General features: G+C 45.3%; 2 protein-coding genes across 2 annotated transcripts in view; one reads left to right on the forward strand and one right to left on the reverse strand.

Annotated features, from left to right (window-relative positions):
* Nucleotides 1–18,256, forward strand: part of ppih (peptidylprolyl isomerase H (cyclophilin H)) — a 57,674-nt gene that overhangs the window by 8,261 nt on the left and 31,157 nt on the right. The gene's annotated exons all lie outside the window — the stretch shown is intronic.
* On the reverse strand, nt 1,619–10,555 carry LOC148641982 (putative G protein-coupled receptor 160). The gene is made up of 2 exons (XM_088616928.1): nt 10,428–10,555; nt 1,619–5,224 (listed from the first exon to the last, which is right to left on the reverse strand). Exon 2 carries the CDS (start codon nt 5,134–5,136, stop codon nt 4,009–4,011), a length of 1,128 nt encoding a protein of 375 aa, XP_088473054.1. The 5' UTR covers nt 5,137–5,224; nt 10,428–10,555; the 3' UTR covers nt 1,619–4,008.

Raw genomic sequence — 18,256 nt, forward strand, 5'->3', positions numbered from 1 at the left:
GGATCACAAAATAGCTTGATCCAAACAGAGGAGCAAGCGGAGGTTGATTCCACACTGGGAAGTGTAAAAAAAAATAATAGAAAAATGGTTTGGCTTCTTCAGAGGAGGGACGACCAGAGCAGAGAGGTGAGGTATAGAGGCGTGGGAGGCAAGACAAAAGATCAAGAATGTGAGAGTTAGGTGACACAGGGGCTAAAGAGATGGAAATCGGAGATGTGAAATTTAGTATGAGAAGGCAGCGATCTGTACATTGAGACAATGGAAAGAGATGTGTGAATCGTTGAGCGCTGGGGGGACTGTGTGAGCCAGGTTTAAGGATTATTTTGTAGGAGTGTGTGAATCCCTGTGAATGGAAGGCAAGGGGAAAGATCATGGCTGGGAGAGTAAGTCAGCGCGGGATAAATATATAATTTTTTATTTATATATGGTGTCAAATGGGGATACAGCAGTTCTTCGAGAACTATTTCTTCAAGACGGTGTGTGTGATAATACACGAGAGTAATTGCTTTGTTCACCCACTTCAGAGAGTGTCAATGACCTCCTGTTTAGCTGACTGGCTGGCTCTGGGCCTGAGAGATGCCTGACGCCGTGTGGGGATCAGATAAAGAGCCGAGGGCCAGTTGCGTGTGATCACCACTGGCGTTGTTCAGGATCGGCTCAGTTTACATGTCAGGTGTTGTGACTTCACTTTCGGGAAATGGGACTTCAGATCATCAAGACAAACGTCCAGATAAACAACTTTAATTAATTTAAATAAAGAGGGCTGCCTTAGATTGGATTAAAGATAATCCCATTTTAAATCTAGAGAATTGTCTGATAATATCTGAGCATTTGAGTATTCTTTTATGTGGAGCCAGCATGCTGTAGCTTTATCAGGTAGTGCAGAAGTGTCTTAGTACCACGTTTCCCTTTGAGCTCATCACAGCCTGTTTCAGAACTAGTTTATCAAGTCTGGCAGAATAAACCAGGAATTAACTCAAATGCCACGCTAACCCGCAGCCTGCAGCTTTTAAGAGCTACGTAAGGCTATGGGCGTGGTCTGTCCTATTCAGTGACTGATGGTTTTGAAACCTACTATACGGGATTTTCAGATTTGATAAAAATTCGAGCATGTGGTTTTGTAAGAGTATTTCTTTTGAGGGTGCGGTCTTCAGATTCTGGAGAAGGACTACATGTATTCTGTCACATCAGGGACCTCACAAGATTAGAACATTGTTTGTAGTCAAACGGGAACAAAGACATAATTATGTTTCCCTTCACTTCTGAAGTATGCAGTCCTTTAAATTGTGCTGAACTGTTCCCTCGCTGTGACAGGATTGTTTATACAGAAAGCTGACCACTGCCTGTTGTGATCCATCCTTTGTAGAGGTTATTAAATTCAAGATTAAAATATTGTCGGTTAAATGGAGGTTTGCTTTTTATTGGTTTTCTTCTTTATACATCGTCCAGCTTGTCAGAGTTCATGCCACTGGTGCACAAAGAGTTGTGGGTGGCTGGAACAAGCTACACAGCTGTGCTGTCTAAATGGCTGGAGTGATTCTTGGATCCATTAGCTAATAAAATTCCCCCTTTTTACATCGTGGCATTGTCACAAAAATAAACTCGGTAAACAATGGGATCATTAAACTTCAGCAAAGTTGTTGTTTTTTTATTTACAAAACGATACAAACTGACAAAATTTCCCCGTGGGTGCAAGGACACACCGGAGTAAAACGTTAAGCTAGGATGAAAAACAAACAATTCTTTTTCAAATCTAAAAAAAAATACATTGATGAGATTCATGTTTTCCACATCTGTTTTCATTTTTCGCAATCGCGGCGTACAAAGTCAGTACAGAAAGGTGCATAGTGTCCCAGCTTTGACAACCGAAGCAGACGTGAATTATCACGCAGAGTCTACCTCAGCAGCTGCCCTCCTCCGTGTTTCTAGTGTGAAGGGTTTTGCTACGCTTTTTCCGACTGCGGAAAGCATCAACAGCTTACAGAGCGCCTTTATGGTTGAACGGATAACTGATGTGGGAGTTTGTGTCGTCCGTGTCATTGTTATGATGGTTTTTGAAGAGATGCATCACTCTGGGCAAACTTTTCGCAGGTTTATGGATACCATTTCTCAACGCTTTGTTGCTCGGGATCTAGATATTTTATACTTTTTGACATGCAGCTGTCAGCTTGGTTCACTTGGGGGTCAAATTGTAGCTGGTTTGTGGGTTCTGCAGCGTGGCACATATCTAGTTCATTTCCGCTAAACTCTGTGGAGAATACGTCCGCGCAGCCTAGGTGTCAGAGTCCCTGCTGTGGACATCTGCTGCCTCCTTTGGTAGTGGAAACATTACAGGTACATTCTTTTCCCACTTACTGAACATATTTCGGACAGTCCCTTAGCCAGCTTCCCCACACCCCACTGTCTCCAAGTCCACAAACTCCCAAGCCCCCTCAAGAATCTGTGCGAGAACAAAGAGTTGGTCTGCTGTTCCACAGCCAGGACAGAGCCCATGTTCCTTCTCCTGTCTTTGGGGCTCAGCTGTCAAGCGGAGTCTTCTTTCCAGCACCCTGGCACAGGCTTTCCCAGGGAGGCTGGGGATCCCTCTGTAGCTGGAACACACCCTCTGGTCCACCTTTTTAAAAATGGGGACCACCACCCCAGTCTGCCAATCCAGAGGCACTGGTCCCCCTCCCACGCAAACATGAAGAGACCCGTTAACCATGACACCCCAGCAGTGTCCTGCACCTTCAGTGTTACTGGCCAGATCTCATCCACTCCTGCTGCCCTGCCGCTACGGGTCTGTTTAATCACCACTGGGACCCCAGCCACAGAAATGGACCCGGTCCCATCAGAGTGCTCCTTTCACCTCTCAAAGTTTCTCCTGCCCTTGGGCGACTCTCCTTCAGTGTCGTCGAATGGTCTGCAGGAACATCTTCCAGGCTGCCTGACAGTCGTTCTCCATGGCCTCTCGGAGGAGCTGTGAACTACAGTCCCTCATGCAAATAGTTCAGATGCAAGATGCAAAAACAAAGCAAACTTATTAAAAAGACTCCCTCTTACTCATCTGTCTGTATTTACTCGCAGGATAAAGTCACACACCTGAGATGTCCAGCACCTGGAAGTCCTAAAGGACATAAGAAGTGGTGCTAATGAAATGACACAATTTATCTTGTTTGACCCAACATCCCTGCCTCTTGCACATGGAAAGATTCATGTTGTTGTACTTAAGAGTTGGTGTGTTTTAAGCTGCTGTGGAGTGACTGCGTGCGGCCTTGGTTTCTTTATACGTGGCTGAGCCAATACAGAGGATGAACACCGGTTCATTTTCGTGGGGGATTATCCTAGACTGCAACAGAGCAGGGCCGTTACAGTAATACAGCTCTCTGTGCCTGTGTGTTTCTTTCCTCGCTGGATGAAGTTCCTCTGCGTGTATCAGTCGGCCTTCCACTGTCCAGCATAGGCTTCCAATGAAGTCAGATTAGTATAGCTAGTTTGGTAGGACTAATTAGGTTTTATAGGCATTGTTAACAATGATGTTCTTGCAAGTATAGATCATAGAACGAGCTGATGTAAAGGTTTTCTGCAGTGCACTGTTTCAAGAAGCAGAGGTTTCAGCACAGTTCCTCGGTACGAAAAAGGTTTTCTTGTGGCAAACGGCAGTTCTTGTCAGGAGTACAGTGTCATAGCCCATGAGTATCCTCAGATCAGATAATCCTGCACGTACCTGCATGGTTGCCTATTGATGGGTCACACCCGTTTCAAATTGATGAATGTTTTTTTTCCTGATTAATGTAAAAGGTTTTCTTTAAGCAAAGATTTCTGTAACACTTCATCAACATATTTAACAGCAATGTCCTAAACTGACCCACTGGACCATGTAGTGTGGCTGCAAAGGTGAACAGATTAGCCCTTAGATCTAGACTGCTGCTAGTTACACCCCTGTGCTGGATTTGATAGGCTACTTTGTCCTATTGTCCTTCTGTTCACAGTTATATTCTTTACAGATCTCTCAGCTGAGGGATTGTGTTACACTAATAAAAGGTTTTTGTCTATTCTTTCGGACATGGTATGGATGCCCTGAGAGCCATTGTCCTGGAGGCTGTGGTCCATCTCTCTGCTGATATGCCAGAAAGCGCTCCAATTGCAGATGTCGTCTGGCGGGTTGCTGAGGGTGCCCAGGTGCCTGCGTTTGACCCAGGACACCACCCCAATCAGGAAGCTGTTGGCACACAGCATCCATAGGAGGTTGACGTTCATATAGGAAGGGATGGCAAAGTCCAGAATTGTGCAGATGATGTTGATCATCAGAAAGGCAATCCAGTTGATTGTGAAGACAAACGTGATGCTCAGTAGGAGCGGTGGGCCTTGCATTTCCTTTTGCTCTGCCACAGACTGAGCGTGGTTCTTCCCGTCCTCAACCAACTCCTCTTCCTCCTGGGAGAGCTTTCTGTAGCTGAAGGCCAGGTCGCTGTGGAGCTGGTCTTCAGGAGCTTCCTTGAACAGATCCAGGCTATAGAATGTCCTGAAAACCCTGGGCAGCTGCCTCCAGAAGTAAAGTGTGATGCCACAGCTGCCCAGCGTCGTCCCTATGCAGAAGTATATGATCACTTTGGAGTCAAGGACGGGGCAGAAGAGGGCATTCTGTCCTTGGCGGAAGGTCCCCACTAGGACAGTGGCGTTGGTGTGGCGGTAAGCGTAACACATGGCCAGCGCCCACACCAGCAGCACCTCTGCGATGTACAAGATGGCCCTCCTCCAGGACATTGGGTAGGGGTGAGAACGCAGGTTGCGGGCGTAGTCCAGAGTCCCCAGAAGGAGCACGGGCAGGGGCAGCTGACGGTAGGCTGTGGACGCGTGGGCGAGAATGTAGCACAAGGACTGGGGCGTGTCCACAAAGTCACCGATGAGCCACACAGTCGCTAACCCACAGAGCAGCGCCACGTCAGCGAGGAAGAGGGACATGCAGAAGAAGCCCATGAAGGATTTCCGCATGCTCTTGAAGCTGGACATCGTCACCAGGGCATTCAGGGCCACCTTAAAGAGCAGGACAGCCACAAACTGTAGCGTGTTGTCCTCCAGGACCGAGTCCTCCTTGTGCCACTTTGTCTTCAGTATGGCCATCATGCTTCGGATGGAGTTGCTGATGTTATGCATGTCCTGCCAGGCTCTGTTTGTCGAAGTCTCGGGTTCAGCCGGCAACCTTGATCATCCCCCTCGCTGTCCCCTCGCAGAAAGACGAAGCCTGTGAGGCACAGAGAGAACAATAAGTGGAACATCCACAAACACAAAGGGAGCAGGTGCAGGTTATTCTTGTCTGGGGAGTGTGGAGTACACAGGCTGCAGTGCAGATCCGGTTTTGGTCTTCGCTGGCTTTGAGTTTAAGTCGAGCGTGGCTGTAATCTGCAAACACAGACATTTCGAAGGTGTCAAAACAACCCCTTCTGTCCCCCCACCCAAAACAAACAAGGAAGTCGAAGATTTGTTGTCTCAAACCAAGGAAGAAGGGCCTAGCGAAGAAAGGATAAGAACTGATGTCAACAAATTAGTATATGTATGCACATGCTCTGAATGCCCGTCATACTTGCAAGAGAAACACGTGAAAACGTACCAGGATGCTGTCCTACTTAGAGCAATAGTTGGCAGTTGCTGTCTTTCCATGAAGTGTAAATGTCAGAGTGCCATCAGTGTAGTGGGGCATTGTCTTCAGACAAAGCAGTTTTTCAAGATACTTCATTGTCTCTCGGAGCGGGTCAGGCTGAAAAACTGCCTGGGTTCTTGAGCAGATGGTGAATTTACATGACATTTGCATTGCATGTTTTTTAATGTATAACGTGATATACAAAATACGCTTCCATTATTGCTGATATTATATTAAAAATGTTACTGTGTTTATTAGTACGTAGCTAATTAAAACTGGATTGAGGTAATTGATAGTTAACCATAACCTAACATAACATACCATGTTAGCAAATAAACCTGACATTTTATTTTACGATCAATTTTGATGTAGGCTGGAATTCACTGTGACTGCACCCAAGAAGCTGACAGATAAAAATTCTTCAACATGTAGGGTCATAGTTAATGATCAAATAGTTTATTTTTCTAAATAGTAACATTATGATTATTTTGGAACACAGTTGTTTAACCTAGTAATTTCTTATAGTGATTATAAGACGCAAGACTGTGCATAGTTTTGCAGAAAGACAGCAACAGCAAGATGAGTTGCCTGTTATCCTAGAGAAATTGATCGATAATACAAACAGATACCCTGGCTTCTTTACACAAAGGGTTGTGGGAGCATGGAACAGGCCACACAGTTTTGTTGTTGCAGCCAATACCCTGACTTCATGCAAGAAACTGCTAGATGAGACCCTTGTGTCACTTACTTGCCAACTACCGGATAGGAAAGATGGGGCCAAACAGCCTTGTTTCATTTTCCCCATTCATATATCCATGAAGGTTAAGAAACTGAAAAGATCAAGTTCCTTTGTGTGATTCTGTGTGTTCCTGCTGACACAGGTCTTCTCCAAAGAGGCAGCTTGTTTCAGATCCTATTAAGATTAATGACATTCGTACCACATAAAACACTGCCTCTTTGTGTACTGATCATAGCCAATGTACTGTACTGTCCTGTACTGCACTGCAAAGTAATGTAGCATTTTTACTTTGCATATTGTAAAGCCTGCAAATCTTGTACCCAGCCCAACCCACTCCTAGATGGAATATTATCTTGCACTGTATTCTGTAAATGTGATCATGGCAGATAGTAACTGCGCAATTTTTCTGATTGACATCTGGAACTTTCGGAACACATTCAATTGCAGTTATGTAAACTTTTGAGCTATTTGCCTTTATTAAAATAATTGTACAAGCTGAAGAATGATTTCCAGCGATTTTAGGCAAGGTGAATAATGCAAGTTCGGTGAAAGAGTGTGTAGTACTGTAGCGCTAGGGGGGTTGTGAATAAGCTAACTGCCTGGGGTTTACTGAGCATGCCCAAACTACAGTACTCCACAGACACACACCTGTATTCAAACCCTTTGTCGCGCTCTGCAGTGTGACTCAGCCAAATGTTCTTTACCCTGGACCTGTAGTGTCCACCATCGCGAAACACCTCTCTTACAGTACAGGCTCATAGCAGAAATGTGCTTGCTGCACCAGCCTTGCCACCTTATGAACTTCTGTTACTCGCTTTTTTTCTGATCTCATTTTTTCATTGGTAGAGGTTGGAGCCACTGTGTTTTGTCTGTTCTTACACAAGGAGGATCCTGGGTTGGGCTGATTAAAGGGACGAACGAACCAAAGGCAGGTTACAGACGAGCAGAGGGCGTGCGGTCGAAGCTGAAGTACGAGCTTCAGCCACATGGCTGGATAGCTTGCTCCATTCTCCCACAACCCTTTGTGTAAAGACATGCCTCCAGTTTACAGTGGGCGAGGTAAAGCCCTGGTGTCGCTTAAAAGTCCAGACTGGGCATCCACGCTTTGGAGTTGCTTGCTCTAAAAGCAGATTCCACACCTTTGTCACTTGAAACCTGGCAACACCTCTGACAATGCACCAGAGCTTTGCAAACTGTTCGTAATGAGGACCTATTTACGGTATGCTGTCATGAAGCACGAGACGGCAGTGCACAGGAACTGGAAACGACACAATGTTAAAGCCGCACAAAAGTCTTATCCACTGTAGCCTCTCTTGCATAGCAACCAAATGCTAAGCAACACTCCCATGTCACAGAGAAGCAGATAAGATTAAATCCAAACATTTGCTTGACTGTTTTTAGATTTCGTGCGGTCTTTCTTGCCCTACTGGAGATAAGTTGCTACGGTCTTGTGTGTTATTCCAGTTTTCTTGAATATGTTCTGTGGGTTGCTGTGCTGTTAGATCTGTTGGCTGCGACATCTGTAACTCATGCATTTTACTTGAAACCTTGGTTACTGTCAGTATGACCACACGTTGACATTTTATACCATACGTTTTATACCTTGTATTGTTTTATACTATACAAGGAATAAAATTGCGGTGCACTCATTGTACGTGTATATTTTCTTTAAATATTTTTAGAATGGTCATTATAAAACAGCGCACAAGAGTTATATAAATGTAACTATTAATAATTCGTTTTTCAATGTCTCAATATCACTTTCTCGTTGCTCCCTGGTGGTATCTTAATAGTGCTAAGTTTTGCATGATTAAAATTGATATTAGTATTTTCTAGCAGAAGGTCAATTTCCCACTTGCAAAAAGGACATTTCACAACCTGCTGTTTCGAATATAAAAGCAGTAGAACAAAAAACATTGAAGCCAGTATTTTTTCGACCACAATGAAATACTAAATTCTGAGATTTTATAGAATTTGTCTTATTTTTTAATTTTTGGGGGGGGAATGAAAAGCCCCCTTTTCACTTTTCAAAAGCCAGATATGAACTTGTTGTTAAGACAACAGACTTGAAGGGTCAGGTGTAAACTGTGGGAAACGTAATACTGTGGAAACCCTAATTATTCCATGCTTTTCCATTATCGGACAGGCGTCATGCTTTGAAACTGCTGAACCAACAACGTCTTCATTTCACTGTAGCTTAGAAGCTGCTTAAAGGTTTAGGTTTGCAAAGCATCAGCTCTGCTGTTGTTTTCTTTTATTCCTCGGGTGTGTCTTTGATGAAGGAGTTTGTAGAAAATCTCACACTGTGTTTTGCGCAGTCTTGCCGTCAAAAAAAGGCACAACGAACCCGTTTTCCCATTACCGGGCCAACGTACTGCAAGTGGTTGCTGGTTAGATTCAGAAATCTCCTGTCGCTTTTGTGACAATGTGGGTTGTGAAACTAAAGGCTCAAAAAAACCGTGTCTGACAGCTCCTGTTTCGTTTATAGAACGAGCTTCACTGCTAGTTTCTAATTCCTCTGTCATAACCTTTGAGGTTGTCAGTTGATTAATTTATCTTTCCAGAAGGAGTCACAGCTCACACCCCTATCTTTGTTTACGGCGATTTGGCCCCAGTGCAACTAGGAGGTTTGCGCTTTGAAATTGACCAGATGGAATTCAGTACTGAGTTTTTTTTGGTGCCGCACTGGTCGCATTAGAAATGATAAAACGGCACTGTTTCTCACCTTTGTGAGATGAGCATGGTTTTTCTTGTTTTGCCAGTAAATTAAAGCAAAAAATCGTGCTCCACCCCCTCCTTTAGCGCTCTGACTATCGCCTTTGGATTAATCACCTTTGCCAGTGGGGACAGGCATGTGTCCATTTTCTAACCACTGTCTCCCAGTTCAGGGTCACTGCGGAACCAGAGGCGATATCAAGCAAGCGGGCGCAAGGCAAGGCACACTCTCACATGGCAGCCCGTCTTCCCAAACGGCAAATAACCTGCCGGTATGTTTGTGGTCTGTGAGAGGAAGCCCATGTGAGCCCAGGGAGAACATACAAACTCCACACAGACAGCACCCCAGGTCTCGACCCAAACCCCCTGCTCCAGTGCCGAGAGGCAGCAATGCAGACCTCCGCGGCGTACTGATGCCCATGTCTAAGTACACTTTAACGATAATTAATAAAACACGGTGAGAACATACAAACTCCATGCTGATAGCACCCCAGGAATCGAACCCAGGGCCCCAGCAATGTGAGGCAGAAATGCTAACCACTGTATCACCATGCTCCTGGCAAGTGAGACATTAATGGCAGAAACCTGGTTTTATTTAGAGACCGCAATCAGTATAATTCACTAGTAGCCTGAAGCATTACAATTTCAAACATGCTTTATTTGAAAGATTTTAACTTGAATAATCTGCATTATACTTCCTCAACATCTTTTGCGTATCATTTCAAGAGGACATGGGTATTGTTCAGGTGAGATAATTTAGTCAGTGAAGGATCTGAATGAAAAACAGGGAACTGTCTGAGTTTCTTTCCCAGTTCTCTGTACTTCAGTTTAGCCCTTGCGTGCAAACAGTAAAGAGGAAGAGAACCGCACAATTTGAGAACCGTTGATTCAAAACGAGTTTAATTGTATCAGATTCCAACTAAAATGGCAGAAACGTACACGACAGAATTCATAGATCGCAGAACTTATCTTTTATACTGCATTTTTTTTTAAAGTTAGGAACGCTGCTAACTCCCATGTCAAGCTAGAGAGTAACAATTGTGACACTGCTGTAGAAGAGCGAAACACTTCACTGATAAAACAAATGGAACCACGGTCTGGATGATCAGAAGTTAGAATCAATAATAAAAATCATTTGCATCTCCTTTGTAAATAATAGAATTCGACTGCTTTTATACATTTTGGATAATTAAAGGCACGGTTCGCACCTCCCGGATTCTGGAAATTTGATACAGTTTCCTGGATGCGTTCTTTTCAACCTTTCATTAGTAATCCCTAGCTGTCTGCATACTGTACTTCGCACAACTGCCTCAGTTTAGTGATCGTTAAGGTGTATTTCGTTTAGAATCTCACCTGGAGTGAAGAGGCCGGGAAACGAGGTGTGTGGCTGCAGGCAGTTCTGGTCTCCGAACTGAGTGACTGCTCCTGTGCAGGAGAGCTCTGTCAGGGGGCGGGGCCTACTCGCCCACACCTGTTCACTCACATGGCGACCAACCTAGCTGCTGGAGGGGCGGGGCTACGGTGGGCCGGGTCATGGGAGAGGCGGGGCTTTCCCAGCCTCCTCGGCTTGTGTCTTCTTGTCGTGAGCTGATCGTCTGCCACGGCCCGCCACTGTTCACTTTACACGCGCTTTGTGAGGCCCTTTTCTTTAGACGCACAAGAGCAGGAGTTGCTGAGGTGCATTTGCTGTGTGGAGGCAGGCCATGTAGGGCTCTTTGTGTCATATGAGGAAATGTGAAAGACTTGTAGGGAGATTCGTGAGGTTTGAAGTTGACCAAAACAAAGGCTAAATAGCAAACTGTTGGGTCTGTACATTGGCGTTTTGAAGGCAGTACCAACTGGGAGGCCTGGTGCTGGGTATTGTACAGCAAGACCCACTACTTTAGGGAGACCTCCTGGGAAAACTAAGGTTGCTGCTGGAAGAGGTGTTAGTGGGGCCAGCGGGGGGCGCTCACCCTGCGGTCCATGTGGGTCCTAATGCCCCAGTATAGTGACGGGGACACTATACTGTAAACAGGCGCCGTCCTTCGGATGAGACGTAAAAAACCGAGGTCCTGACTCTCTGTGGTCATTAAAAATCCCAGGGCGCTTCTCGAAAAGAGTAGGTGTGTAACCCCAGCGTCCTGGCCAAATTTCCAATTGGCCCTTACTAATCATGGCCTCCTAATAATCCCCCTCTATGAATTGGCTACATTACTCTGCTCTCCTCCCCACTGATAGCTGATGTGTGGTGAGCGTTCTGGCGCACTATGGCTCCCGTTGCATCATCCAGGTGGCTGCTGCACATTGGTGGTGGTGGAGGGGAGTCCCCATTACCTGTAAAGCGCTTTGAGTGGAGTGTCCAGAAAAGCGCTATATAAGTGTAAGCAATTATTATTATTATTATTATTATTATTACTTTAGACTCGTCTTGTATTAGTTCTCTTAGTGTTTGCGTTTTCCATGGCGCGTGCACTGCACTGGCCTCACAGTCATTTTATTCACCATCGTCAAAGCTGTATTCTGATATGGGCACCATGATGCCTCGCAGCACTGGGGCCCTGGTTCAGTCCTGGATCTGGCATTTCCTCCCACGGTTCAAAACCCTGCTAGATGGTTAATTGGCTTCTGGGTCAAATTGGCCCTGGTGGGTTTGTGTCCGTTTGTGCTCTGCGACGGACTGGCGGCCCGTCCAGGGTGTACCCCGACGTGCACCCCTTGGCTTGCCATGATAGGCTCCCGCTCCCCAGCATCCCTAAATTGGATAAAGTGGTGAGAAACTGGAAGTATTTCAGTGTTTTTGTGCCTGTCACCTCACCCTTAATGCAACCTTTGCATATATTGAGAGCCACCCCTTTCTTTTCTTCCCAAGCATCCTGTTTTCCCGGCGGATTGTAGCAGAACCGGTCCTGCAGCAGACCAGCAGGCAAACTCCTGAGCACAGAGGGGCCTTGGAACTCCCTGCCAGCCTCCAGCCCACGCCCTGCACAAGTGCTCTGCTGTGCGAGTAAATAGAAATACCAGCACCCTTCTTTTCAATGTTAGGTGCAAAGAAAGGGGCCCTGAATGGCAGTTCAAGGTGTTTATGAAAAGAGCCGCGACGCATGAGGAAAGCAATAGGAATTTAAATTTGAAGCAGCTCAGGTGGGCGTGAGCGTAGGCGCAGACTGCAAAGGAACAAGTAAGAGGTTTATTCCCTTCTGAAAAGACAAGGAAGGAAGCACAACATTTCGGCCGTGGAGCCTTTTTTAGGCGAGAAAGACGGGGCAGAATTAGAATGTAAATTTAAATTTGTCATTGTCTGTCTGCAGGCAGTGAAATGAGACTGTGCAGTCTTTGGCAGAGTAGGCAGCAGTGTAGAAAACAGGCACAGGTATTATTTTGCATGTGCTGATCTCACTCCAGCTGCATAGTTCTGCACATGGTCCTTATAATAATAATAATTAATAATAATAATTGCTTACACTTATATAGCGCTTTTCTGGACACTCCACTCAAAGCGCTTTACAGGTAATGGGGATCCCCTCCACCACCAACCACTTATCTCCACTTCAAGAAGAAATAAAGACCGGACCGAAAGTGTTTACCATCATACACAAGTGGTGTTCTGCTTCTGCGCTCTTGATTTTAGGACACCCCTGCCTTTATTAAAGGTAGCCGTGTTGTGAAGTTAATCTCTCAGTTGTTCTGTGATGGATTCCTGTCGAGGGCAGGGCAAAAAATAAGCTGCTCTCAGATGACTGACGCATGTGTTCAAAATGCTGTATGATTGGAGTCTTGTTCTGTTTACCTGTAAGAGTTATGTATGGCTGTTTTCTTTAGATTTGCTGATTTTTATTTTGTTATGCCACTGGTTTGTTTTTTGCATCTGGGCTCGTGGCTGTGAACCCCATAACCTTGCACAGGGGAGAATTCTGGACAGACTCGTCCATGATGCCCACCTTTGAGCCCTTCGCCCCCCCCCCAGCACCTCACAGGTAACACAGTCCTGTCTAGTGGTGAGCTGCCTCCCTCACTGACCATTGTGATCAGATGATCTTGCAGATGAAGAGCATTTTAAAGGGAAGCAGTAGAGCCCATTTGCTGATCTTGCTACGCTTACAGTTTGGTGTGTAGTGGCGAGAGTAGTTTAAAAGGCACAGATACCTGTTTGTGCTCTGCTCCGGAGCTCCCTGTGGGTGCAGTGTGGTGCTGGTGAGAGCTCTTTCCTTCGAGGCTTAACTGCACCACCTTCTGTCACTGTAGGAAAGGCACATTCACTGGAGCTCAGTCCCAAGACTTGGCCTGGAGTTCCTCTGCTCCGATTCTCTGAGCACTGCCCTGTAGCAGCAGTTCTTCCAGACAAATGAATCTCTTCATCAGAGTCACAGAGAGGCCAAGCCCTTCTCCAACCTGTGGCAGCTGGTGTATGCCTGAGCCTGGCACTGTTCATTTCCTGCAGCCGCAGTGAATCTTAATGGGCAGATTTTAACACAAAAGCCTGCAAACACAGATGCTTGGATGGGCTGTGTGCAGATGATAAAGAAAAGTCACAATTAGGGTCAGGTGGTGTCACTGGGTACTATTGGATGCTTGCTGAGATGAGCTTCACCTCCCCTGCTGCTCTAAAAATGGATGAACAGGTTAGAAAATGAATGGATGGATGAATAGTCTACAGACTGTAAGCAGCTATTTTACTTTATTCTGTATCTCTTTTGCTGCCTGTGCATGTGTAATATATCCTTATTCTATGTCACCCTTTCCTATTGTCACCTTACAGTGCATAAAGCTTTGAAAAGGTGTTTTCCAATGTAATGAATAAAAAGAAATGAGTTCGAATAGCTCATGCAAATGTTAGTGATAAAGTAAAATGACAACGGGCCACTGCACACTTAGGTAAGTACTGTAGTGAAGTGCAGCACTGTATAGGACGTACACGTGCACTGCCATAGGATTTGTGAGGGATGTGTGATGTTTTGCACAGAACTTTGCTTCGTATTTCATATTGAAGATCTTTACTTATTTATCGCTCTCCAGTCAGAAGAAATGTTTCAGAAATGGCAAAAACCAGGCCTACAAAGTATGAAGTGAACTGCTCTATACTGGTTGTGGAAAGCTAAGTTGCCTGAGCTTCCTTCACACACGGAACAGAAACTTGTAATCAGGGGAAGACAGGATTGACGAAACGATGGTCAGAATTTCTTTGAATCAATGAATTATGAATTAACCTGTATCTTTTGCTAATACTACCTTGCTCACTCGCTGTCACAGTTCTTGTCTGAGTCCTTAGTTACTTTATCTTTTGGAAAGTTAGTAACGGGGAATTTTATCAGTGCTTTGGCAGAATGCCTGATGAGTTCATTAGGCTGAATGCAGTTATTTTCCTCAAACTTGGCTGAAGACATAAGGAACAGGGTGCGATCATTTTAAAAGCAACTATTTTTGGAGAGAGCACCTTGCTGTTCGCAAACACGAGCTCCCACAATGCTCCCTATATTCGTATGTTGAAAAAATAGGTGTAATATTGAAAATGAGCAGCATTTTACTGCAGTTTACGATCATTTGCGGACTGGAAAGAAACTCCTTGTTGTTTGACAGAATGTCCCATTGGATCTCTGTGTAGCTTTGAAAGCAATCATCTGTCATTAGTGAAAAAGCATGTTGCGTGAGGCACTAGAAACATTTGGCTACCTTGGTCTCAGGTTGAGTGAGATTAGATTTGAGTATCATCTGCATACAGATGGTAATTCAGCCAGTGACATTTGAAAGGGAAATTGAGTCCCCGTTTCTCTGACTGATTAAATCTCGGTAACAAAATAAATGAAGTGACGGTACCACAGAATTTTGATGAATTCCGAATGAACTTTGTGAAAGTTCCTTATGGTCGCCATGTTGTCTCAAAACGCTGGTCTTGCCACGAGCGATAGTTCTAGTGAATTGTGCCATAAAATGGCCCTTCCTGCTCACTAGTCACTGTAAGCAAAAGGGGAAACTTGGTTTTTCCAACATCGTTAACCCTAAAACAGAGGAACGGATCAGCAGAAAGATAAACTGTTTCCTTTTCCAAGGGATATTCAACTAGTCAAGAGATGGTAAACATATCAATAGTAAACGGCAGAAGTAATTGTCAAACTCCGGACGTAACCAGTCTAACCAAGAAATAAAATTTCAGGGTTCAGGAAAATATGATTTCCTCAGTTTATGGGCAGTTTAAGAAATGCCAAAGAAACCCTCCAGCCAGGTAACCAGAGTGACAAGATGCACAGATATTTTCATATTTTGGGGTTAGAAAGAATCAGCATTGATGAGCGGATTTCAAACCACAGTGAAAGTAGAATGTGCTCAGTAACATGTAAAACCTCCAATTTACAGTACATCACAAAATAGACCAAATCTCCAGGTAGGCACAGCACCATATTCTGCTATTGTGAATGAGGTGACATTACTTCCGGTGATGTGTGCGTCCCTGTGTCATTGTAAACCAGCTGGCTTGTGAATACATTTCTTTTAATCCAATAGAAATATTGCTCTTTGACCTCAAAACGGTTTTGATGACCAAGACAACTTGGTAGCTCTGCATGCAGATCACGGTGGAACATTTCTGCAGTGAAACAGTGAAAATACACAACCTGTATTTTTTCGCTCGTACATCACAGTACATTAGTCATTACACTCACTAGTGGGCAGGAAGGGCCACTTCACATCACAGTACATTAGTCATTACACTCACTAGTGGGCAGGAAGGGCCGCATCAGTTTGTAGGAACTCTCGCTTGCCAGTGGCAAGACCAGGGGTTTTTGACAAAATGGCAACTTATAGTGCTTTCTCAAGGTTCACAACTTTGTGATTAATTCAAAATGTGTTTGATTTTTGTATACCATCAATGAATTTATTTTGTTACTGAGATTTAACAACCAGTCTGAGAAACTTAGATTGCTGTTCCCGTTTAAGATCGCAGCTGGATGAAAATCATCCAACCACGAGCAACATCATTAGCAAGTCTAAAGGGAGGTTTCAGTTCTGTGGAAGTGCCTAAAGCTGGAGAAATATTTCTCAATAACACGAGAAGGAAACAAAAGGAGATGCCAGTTAAGTAGTGCTCCTTGTGACACGGTGTGGTAGCAAAACCTGCTTGGAAGTGAACGGACGTGATACAAGAGTGCTCCTGCAAAACACCCAAGAGCTAGCATAAACAGGAGCAGACCCTAGCCAGGACAGTCTCTGGGGGCATGGTGTCATATCAGGCAGGGCCTGACGTGTACGTCTCTGCGCATGGACTTGGCGTTGGAAAGTGGGGTCGCGGCTGCCTGTTTCTCAGAGCTCCATACTGAGCAGGTGGCGTAGCTGCAGCTCCCCAGCAGAGACCTCCACCTGAGGGGCCGACACTTACATAGCGCTTTTCTGGACACGCCACTCAAAGCGCTTTACAGGTAATGGGGATCCCCTCCACCACCGATGTGCAGCCCCACCTGGATGATGCGACGGCAGCCATAGTGCGCCAGAATGCTCCCCACACATCAGCTCTCAGTGGGGAGGAGAGCAGAGTAATATAGCCAATTCATAGAGGGGGATTATTAGGAGGCCATGATTGGTAAGGGACAATGGGAAATTTGGCCAGGACGCCAGGGCTTCACCCCTACTCTTTTAGAGAAACGCCCTGGGATTTTTAATGACTAAACCTCGGTTTTACATCTCATCTGAAGGATGGCGCCTTTTTACAGTATAGTGTCCCCGTCACTATACTGGGGCATTAGGACCCACATGGACCGCAGGGTGAGCGCCCCCTGCTGGCCCCACTAACACCTCTTCCAGCACCAACCTTAGTTTTTCCCAGGAGTCTCCCATCCAGGTACTGGCCAGGCTCACACCTGCTGAGCTTCAGTGGGCTGTCAGCTGTGAGTGGCAGGGTGATATGGCTGCTGGCTTTTCTTAATTCAGCAGCACAAGCACATGGGAAATGCTAGGGAAAGTCAAGTCTGGGAGCATTCAGGACAGAATTGTGGGGATCTGTGTCAACCCTCCATGTTGCTCAGGCTGACTGCATGGGATCCTTCTAGATCTGGCTTGATGGAAGTGTTGGATCATCGAAGAGCAGGATGGGTTTGAATGGGATCAGCTCATTTGTCACCTGTCTCATGTTGCAGCCAGTGCAGTGGTGCGTGCGTCTCTTACTGTTTCCGTGCTTTTTACTGTGTTTAGCCTCTGAGGTCTTGCAGCAAACATGACTGAAAAAAGAATAAAAATTACTGCATATGTACATTTTGTCTGTACCCGGTATTGGGTTCAAACATTTCACGTCACCACAAGGCTGCAGACACATCTTCGTAGATATCGTATTTAATACTGACAGCTGCAAAGCACCTGTTTTGGTCTGTGCCTTTTATCTAATCTAGAAATATCGCAGCCTGGTTTAGCACGAATAGCTCATTAGATATATATGTCTAATATAAGTTGTCTTAGTCTAAAAAATAGGTGGGTTGTATCAATCAGAAGGAGATTTACAGGGATCCACCGATTTTCATTCCTGACTTTATTACTTGGTCTTACGATTGTGACTGTACATCCCTGTTCCTATTGAAATTAATTTTTTCAGCTCTTCCTTGTTAGGCCAGTGGTGGAATGTGGAACTAAAACACAGGGAAGAACATTAGTAATGCTTGTTGATTGAATCTGCCTTTTCCTTTGTGTAACAATAGCATCTACTGTATGTGCAGAACAGGGAGGCACAGCGGTCAGCATTGTTGCCTCACAGCGCTGGGATCCTGGGTTCAGTTCCCGACCTGGGGTGCTGTCTGTGTGGAGTCTGTATGGTCTCCCCGAAGACGTGCTGGCAGGATTAAGTGGCTGCTGGGAAGATCGGCCCTGGTGTGAGCCTGTGTGCCCTGTGATGGGCTGGTGTCTCATCCAGGTTGAAGACGCAGTCAGAAAGAGCATGGATGCACAGTGTCTTAAGAGGGTGACGTGTATCAATACTGTTAGACTGACATACAGCAAACAGCAATAGTACAAACAGCAATATAATAGTAGAGAATATGCTGTCAGGTGGAAACTGGATGGTTGGTACCACTTGTTGGGGTTGGAACTTGCTTGGAGGAATGCATAAGCAGTAATTTCAGTCATATGCAAAAAGGTCAGATGTATTAAGGAGTCCTCAGTTTCCACACTTGCGCGAACCCACACACATGGGTGCTCGGCATCGGAGAGGTCTGGCGTCGCGGAAGGGC

The sequence above is a fragment of the Lepisosteus platostomus genome, chromosome 23, assembly GCF_059453375.1.
Source record: "Lepisosteus platostomus isolate fLepPlt1 chromosome 23, fLepPlt1.hap1, whole genome shotgun sequence".
Classification (NCBI taxonomy): Eukaryota; Metazoa; Chordata; class Actinopteri; order Semionotiformes; family Lepisosteidae; genus Lepisosteus; species Lepisosteus platostomus.